This window comes from Crocuta crocuta, unplaced genomic scaffold (genome assembly GCF_008692635.1).
Source record: "Crocuta crocuta isolate KB4526 unplaced genomic scaffold, BGI_CrCroc_1.0 scaffold13, whole genome shotgun sequence".
Classification (NCBI taxonomy): Eukaryota; Metazoa; Chordata; class Mammalia; order Carnivora; family Hyaenidae; genus Crocuta; species Crocuta crocuta.
The window spans coordinates 7,821,605-7,829,428 of NW_027530007.1; the positions used below are offsets into that span (position 1 = coordinate 7,821,605).

The 7,824-nt window shown below is 65.8% G+C and overlaps 1 protein-coding gene and 1 long non-coding RNA gene across 2 annotated transcripts in view; one reads left to right on the plus strand and one right to left on the minus strand.

Moving 5' to 3' along the window:
* TTC34 (tetratricopeptide repeat domain 34) overlaps positions 1–4,600 on the plus strand; it is a 16,970-nt gene extending 12,370 nt beyond the window's left edge. The window contains 2 exon segments of the mRNA XM_077763996.1: positions 5–185; positions 2,442–4,600. Of these exon segments, the coding sequence (XP_077620122.1) occupies positions 5–185; positions 2,442–2,969 (709 nt within the window). The 3' untranslated portion in view covers positions 2,970–4,600.
* Positions 4,601–5,390: 790 nt separating this feature from the next.
* LOC144231426 (uncharacterized) lies at positions 5,391–6,924 on the minus strand. Its single transcript, XR_013335084.1, has 3 exons — positions 6,708–6,924; positions 5,832–6,041; positions 5,391–5,582 (listed from the first exon to the last, which is right to left on the minus strand). It is a non-coding gene; the product is annotated as an uncharacterized LOC144231426 (long non-coding RNA).
* Between the last annotated feature and the right edge of the window lie 900 nt (positions 6,925–7,824).

A 7,824-nucleotide genomic window follows, 5' to 3' on the forward strand; every position in this document is an offset into this window, starting at 1 on the left:
AAAGGGCCCCGCTCGCCAGCCCCGCGTCGGCGGCAGTGAGAGCCCGGTGGGGGCTGCTCCGGCTCAAGCAGGGACACGCGGCGGCGGCTGCGCGGGACCTCCGGCGCCTGGCAGAGACCGACGCCCAGGAACTCGGCTTCCTGCTGCAGCTCCTGGAGGCGCCGGAGCGGCAGAGCCTCGGCCAGGTGCGCCCCGGGGCCGCCCAGCGCTCGGGCGGCTCTGCCCTCCCCACCTGCCTGACCTCAGTGGGGGGGTGGCGGGGACACAGCCAGTCTGGCCAACGACCCCGGCTTCTTTGCACGAAGCATATGAGCCACCACAAGTGACAGGGCCTGGGAGGGAGAGGGGCCCCCTCTCGGCCCAGCCAGCCAGGAGCATGGCAGGGAGCCCACTGCCACCCCCGGTCCGGGAAAGAGAGGCCCCGCCCCTCCCCTGAGAGCGTGGCCGTGGCCGTGGCCGGGTGTCGGCTGGGGTCCCCGCCTCAGGGCTGGCTGATTTCCCGCTCAGCGGTCTTGGCCGGAACATTCCAGCCGGCGCTGGTGGCGGCTGCTGCCCCACTGTGGGGCTCCTGCCTCAGGGGAGACAGCCGCGTGCTCCTGTGAGGAGACCCTAAAACAGGGCCGTGGGTAACAAGGTGGCACTGGAGGCACAACCTTGATGGGGCAGACGGGCCAAGGCGAAGGCGAGGAGGGAGGAAAGGGTTCAGAAAGCTCACAAAAATCACAAAACGGGTGGCCAGTGCAGCTGGTGTGGACGGAGGAGGGGGTTGGGGCCAGGGGAGAGGCTTCAGGGCCAAGGGCTAGTGGGGGCCAGTCTGACGGAAGAGCGTGGGGTGGGGGCAGAGGGAAGGGGCTGCCCCATCCGCAGAGCAGGCCGGGGAGACGCAGGGCTGGGGACCCTGCACAGCCGACCCTCCCGCCGGAAGTGGCTGAATTGCTCGGGTGCGGAGGGCGGGGAGGGGCCGCCCGGAGGGGGAGGCCAGAAGCACAAGCCGACCTTGAGGCTGAGGGACTCCCAGTCCACCCCCCCGCGGCCTGCGGCAGGTACCCCGCGTCCTCACGCCTGCGAGTGCCCAGGAGTCTAGTAGGTTCTAGCCCTCGGGGTCCCTCAGCAGAACAGAAACCCTACTGGGGGCTTCAGCCAGGGGTTTAAGGGAGGACGTGGCTACACAGGCATTAGGGGTGGAAAGCGCAGAATGCAGGCGGAGCAGCTGCCACTTGGGGGCGGTTCCTGTCTTCAGGACCTGGAGCCCCCAGGGGATCTCTGGGGACAGGCCTGGCTGGGGTCTCAGCAGGGAGGAGGCTGGTCTTGTCCGGGTTCGGGTTCGTAGGAGGGAGCAGAGATCTCTGGGCTCTCAGGAGGGGGTCTGGGGGGGGGGGGGGGGTGTNCGACCCGGAAGTGAACCCGAGAGGTGGCGCCCCGCTTCCGGCGCGCCCCCGGCGGCACCGCACTTGCTCCGCAGCGCCCCCTCCTGGCCACCCGGACCCGCGCTTTGAGGTTCGCGGACCCCGGCCTCCGCCTCCGAGCCCGGCCCGAGCCGCCCCTCCCAGGCCGACGGCGTCCGTGCGTCTCCCGGGGGCGGACACGGGCGCGTCTCGCCGCGTGGCAGGGGGAGAGGGATAGCGGGAAAGGCCGGCCTCGGGGTGCCGTGTGCTTCCGGGGGGAGCAGATGTGGGTTCTTAGGCGAGGGAGCCCCAGGCAGCCCGCGGATTCGTCTGAGGGGGCGCTGGGGAGAGCCTAGCGCCTGGGGGCGGGTTTTGAGAGTGGGCGTCCTCGGCACCCACATTGGCTCAGAAAGTGAGCGAGGGGCCGGGGGTGTCAGAGGTGAGGCCTGTGAACCACAACACCCAGCGGGGGGGCCCCAGGCCAGCTGTCCGGGAGGGGGGGGTGCTAGGTTGGAGGGTGCCCGCTGATCTCCGGCCCCGCCCTGCAGCATCCGCGGAGGCTGGGGGGGCGGGGGCACCACATCCGTCTTCGCTGCACCTCTACCAGCCCCGGGGGGCAGCACAGTGAACCCCAGCGCCTGGAGGTCACGGTGGCAGATGCTGGAGCAAGTGCGGTGCAGATTCTCCGCGTGGAGTCTGCTCTGCAGGGTCTGTTGCGGGGCTCGGGGGCTCACTGGCCGCCTTCCTGACCTCGGCAGAGGAGGGGGCTCCAGGACGGAGCTGGGCAGAGGCGGGGCTTGCGAGGGTCCTTGGCCAGGGCAGCCGTGGGAAGGTGGGCAGTGTGGGGCCCGGGGACGGCGGGGAGGGGGGATGAGGGAGGAGTTCCCCAGGGAGGACCAGTGGAGGGGGGGCGCGCTGAGCGGGGTTTGCAGGGTGGAGGGCTCGCAGGCCGCGTCTCTGGCCACAGGTCAGGAGCCGGGTCGGCTGTGCAGGGCTGGCGAGGGGCCTGCAGCTTCCTGGGCTGACCGCTCGGCGCCCCTCTGTCGCCTCGTGCAGGCTGCAGCCCGGGAAGCCCAGGCCCTCCTGAACGCAGGGCAGCCCCGGCAAGCGCTGGGCTACTGCTCGCTGGCCGTCCTCGCAGGCGGCAGCGACGCCCAGCACCTGCGCCTGAGGGCCGCCTGTCTGGCTGAGCTGCAGCAGTTCGAGCGGGCACTTGAGGACCTGGACCGGGTGCTCCGGGAGGACGTGGCCGACGGTGACGTCCCGATGCGGGCGGAGGATCTGTGCTCCCGAGGCCGCCTACTGCTGAGCCTGGGGGATGAGGCCAGGGCCACAGGCGCCTTCAGCCGGGCCCTCAAGCTGGCGCCCACCCTGGCCCGGAGCAGCCTGTGGGAGCGGCCGGGCCGGGCCCCCACCGCCCAAGTATTCCTGCGTCGCGGCCAGTCCTGTCTGGAGGAGCAGCGCCACGCGGAGGCCTGGGCGGCGGCGGAGAATGGCCTCCTGGTCGACCCGGAGCACAGCGGCCTGAAGAGGCTGAAGGCGAGGGTCCGGAGGGAGGCGTCCTTGGGCTGCCGGCTCCACTGAGCCAGTGCTCTCCAGGCCCCGGGCCACCCTGTCGTCCCCCCCCGACGGGCTCCCACTCGTTGATGTGCGTCAGACTCAGCAGAGAAGTGACACTGCGGAGTCACCACGTTTCAGGTTACCGAGAAGATGTTCGCGATACGGATAGTGTTACCGCATCGCAAGATGACACAGCTGGAAGTGAATTTTTTAAAGTTCCCTGCATGTGAAACAGCTCTTGGGTCACAGAGATCAAATCTGAAATTAAAAAAATATTGAAAAACTAATCCTGACAAAACGTGTGCAGAGAAGCAGCTGCCAGATGTAGTCTGAGCAGTGCCCAGAGGGAAGGGCAGAGCCCCCAGTGGTACCCGGGGGGAGGGCAGACCCCCCAGCAGTGCCCGGGGGGAGGGCAGGCCCCAAGCAGATTACTAAGCAGTGAAAAGAAGATGAAGTACATTTTCTTGAAGTCCATAGGCAATAAACAAGGGAAATCAGGAGTTAGGAATTAAGGATAAAAGCAGAAATTAATAAATTAAGAACAGAAGGCTAGAAAAATAAATACATCTAGAGTACAGTTCCTGAAAAGTAAAGTCGTTGAGCCAACAGCTAACTTCATGGAGAAAGCAGCCGGTCACACAGCTGGGTTGCACTGCTGCGGTCCATCCCAAATGTCTTTAGACTACTTCATGCCAAGAAAAAGAGAAAAAAGCTTTCAAGTTCATTGTTGAAGAAAGCATAATCTCAACCCAAAGAAAGCTACAAACCAATTGAATTAAGAGTTTGAAAGTCCTAAATACCATGCTCTCCTTGGCGACACACGTGCTAAAATTGGAACAAGACGGAGTTGAGCGTGGCCGCCGCTCAGGGTTGTCTTGCAAAAACCCTGAATCTCAACAAGCCCAAGTCCAGCGGCAGGTTCACGGATCAGCACACCACGAGTGACGTGTACAGCCGTGCGAGGACGGTTCACGATGGGGGACGATGCGGTCGCCGTAGGACGAGAGCTACGACAAGACCAGCGCAGTGGCCCTTCTTGGGGGCTGCAGGGGCGGGGAGTACAGTCACACTTGACAGACCCTTCCTACACCTTTGGATTCCTTCTGTGACACGAGGAAAGTGCTGGCATCTCTTCATTCACTAGGGACCACGGGTGCGGATCGCACCCAACCACGGGAACCGGCAGAACCGCGGTGAGCCGGCCACCGTCTCCACCGTCTACACCCGCAGACTTGTTCCCGCACAGAATTCCCAGGGTCCCCCGTGCGAATTCGTGCAATCTTGCAATTATTGGGGCGCCTGTGCTGTTTCCTCCAGGATTAGACTGTACCCGCCCCCTCCCCCATGCATGGGTCTGGCGTCCGTGGGCGAAGGAGGGGGGTGGAGGTTGAAGAGAATGAGCGCCCTCCCTTCTAGACACCTGACCCCATGAGGCTCTCGGGGTTAATGATGAAGCCTCCAACGGGAGGATGGGCTTCATCCCCTGGAATGGGCCTCAGGGGGCCTCAGGGGGCTTGGGGTCCAAGGGTCTCGCCTTTATCAAGCCCCTTCCCACTTCCGGGGTTCCATTCCTTCCCGCGGGAAAGCTGATGTGGCTGTAAATGCGACCAGCGTTGTAATTACACAGCTCACACAAATTCACGTCGCGTTTGACTTTGAGCACAGCGGCCTGTGCGGGTAACTGGGCCCTCCCGGGCTAGGACCTGCGCTGGTCATTTCCTTCCCACGTGTCTTCCAGGACACTCGGGAGAGCCCACCCCGTGCCACAGTCCCTGCGGCCACCGTCACTACAGCAACAGCCACGTGCCACAGCACCCGGGCTCCCACGGCCCCTGGGGGCGCGTCACAGCTGCCACAGTGTCAGCCCATCGGTCGTGAAGCCCCGGCACACCACGAGTCTCCCTTCCCGGGGAGCCCGGCCGTGCGGGCAAGCCCAAGGGCACGACCAGGCCAGGCCCCAGACGCGTCCTGTGGGTCCGGTGGCAGGGCCACTTTTGACACCAGCCGGGGTCCACGCTGAAGACAAAGCACACCGGTGGCTCGGATGGCGAGGGCTTCATATGAGGAACCGCTGATCAGATGGGAAGGGGTCGGCCACGTAGCGGGGGTAGAACTCCGGGGACGGTGAAAGCAGCAACCAGAGTTCAAAGACGGTTGAGTGGCCTCCCGGAATAAGCTGCCGTCCATGCCCCACAACCCACCCCTGGGTGCCGAGCTCCCGGCGCGTGCCCACCACGCCTCTGCGCCTGGCACGGGACACCCATTCTCTCACCCGATCTGTGACAGTCTTCTAGGTGAGGGGACGGCCTGGCCTGCTGGCTCAGGGACAGAGACCAGGGACAGCCCCTCCCCTCCTGTGCAGGGTACCCAGGGCCTGGCGTCAGGAGGCAGCTGTCAGGGATGCTGTTGGGGGGACCCCCACAGGCCAGGCTCTCACCCCAGCTTTGTGAGCACTTCAGAAATGTCCTCAACTTCCGCCAGCCCAGTTGTCTTCCCTGCGCAGGGCGCCCCGCACCTGTCCGCAGCACGGGTGGGCAGCCCCGCGGGGAGACCCCATCCCTGCCCCACGGAGGCCCAGAGCCACCTGCCGGGGGGGGCTGGCCGTCGTGCACAGGACAGGAGCTGCCCCAGACGATCCTGCCCGAGAGCAGGGGTGGGGACAGTCAAGGGCAGGTGTCCGCCGGGCCTGAGGGGCAGCCCCCACCCCATAGCAGCAGGGATCAAGGCTAACCCCTAGACCTGCCCTGTCCCAGGGCTGCTGAGGGAGGGGGTGCCCACCCCTCCCCCCACGGGGGCTGGTCTCCAACCCCCCGCAGCTCACATCTTTTGCCCCAAATCCAGGCAGGGGTGAGCAGGGAGCCCCCTGCCCCCGGCTCCTGAGCTCACCTAGGAAAACGGCTTCAAATCAGACTGTCCGGGGCAGCGATGGGGTGGGGGCTGGGACCGCCTGCACCCAGGGACCCGGCCGGGCTGGAGGCCCGTAGCTCCTTGGCCTGTGGAACCTCTTCCTGGGCCCCTCTTGACTGCCACCCTTCCCCTCTGCATCCAGGCGGCCTTGGCGGTGGTAAGAGGAGGTGCTCTGGCCGGGCTGTGTCACTGTGGGGTCCCCAGGGCCATCATGCTCTGGGAAAGAGCTTCTAGCCGGCCCGCCTCAAGCTCCCCCGGAAGGGCAGTCCCCTGGGGGCCCTCTCCCCTGACCTTGACCTCATGTCTTTTCTGGCCAGCAGCCCAGGTGGCCTCCAGTCAGGCTGCCAGCCCCTCACTCTGGGTGGGTTTCCGGCTCTCAGATCGGGGGTGGGTGCTGGGAGAGGAACGCTGAGTAGAGCCCAGCCTGGGCTCTGGGGGTGTCGGGGATCAGCCCGCCCCCCCCACCAGCACTGCCCTCCTCCCAGGGTGGGGCCAACCAGAGAGCTACCCCAACTCGGTGTGACATCGCCCAGCAGGGCCCAGCGTGGGACACCCTTCCACGGTCCTAGGGGCCTGGGGGACCACTTGTTCTGGAGGGTTCCGAAACAGAAGCAGAACCGAGTTGGCCTGGGTTGGAGGTGGACCCGCTCCGCCCAGAGCCCTCGGCCCGTCAGCGGGGTGACTGGTTCGCGCTCTGAAGCACTGGGGCGCCTCTGTCAGTCCAGAAGCCTCTCTCCTGTTCCCCTAGCCAGGAGCGACTGCCTCTCAAGAGTCCCCAGGGACAGAGGGGGGCCGCTGAGCCCCAAGCTAGCGGAAGGAGGTGTCTTGGGTAGGGACCCCCACGTCCCCTTATACCTGGCGAGGCCCCAGAACGCGCTGGAGACTAAAGGGCAGAACCCACGGCAGGGCCCTGGTGAACCTCACGGCCAGTGTGGGTCTCTGGCCCCCACCTCTCAGGCAGGGCGGGGAGAGGGCGCCGCCTTCCTTCCCCGCAGCCCCTGCAGCCCCCTTTGGACGGTGGGGCCAAGGAGGGAGGAGGACGCAGGCCCAGAGGCCCGGAAGGGGACCCTTGTCCCTGGAGCCACTCTCTGCCCCTCCCCCCACACCAAACCAGATGGAACTCGGAGTGGGGGGGCGCCCTCCTCCAGGGAACCCTCGCATCACAAAGGAGGCCCCAGGAGCCTCGCTGGAGCCCCGCTGCTCTCCAGCCCTGGGAGCCCCCCACCCGGCCCCAGCTCACCGCCTCTGGCCGGCCGGACCCAGCCTTCTGAGACCTGCCTGTGGGGTGCGGCCCGCCGTTCCCGAGTGACCTGAAGGTGGGCCGAGGGCGGGGGCAGCTTTCCCGGGCAGCGCCCCCCCCTCCCCCGGGGCCGCACAGAACACTTTGTGTGCACACCGACACCGGTCCCCTCCCGTGAGGAGCCCCATTTCCGTGGCTGGCCACGATGGCCCCGAGAGGCCACGGACATGCACCAGGGAAGCCATGGGGACCCCCTTTTCTGATTCCCTAGCACTCGGCTTTGCCCTCAGGCCGCATGTGACAGCTAGTGTGCACGCACCTTTCTGCCACACTGAGTCCCTGGAAGTGAGCAGTACAGAAGGAGAGCGTGAATTCACTAGTTCTGATCGAAGACAGAAGACACAGGAGGGACCAGAGCCACAGACCCGAGGCCAAGGCTCAGACCCATTCATTCATTCATTCATTCATTCATTCATTCATCATTCCGCAGATGTTGAATGCCTCTGGGGTGGTGGGCACCAGTGTGGGTGGGTGCTGGGGACCCAGGCAGCCGGAGCCCCCACCCCATGGGCTGACATCTCCCGTGTGGAGGTGGACAGTGGAAATAGAAGGAAGGGGCATCGAGCCTGAACCACACGTCTGGTGACGAAACAGAAATCAGGTCCAGGGGTCAGGCTGGCAAATACCGACCCAGGGAAGGCTTCACTGGGAAGATGACCTTGAGCAGGGACT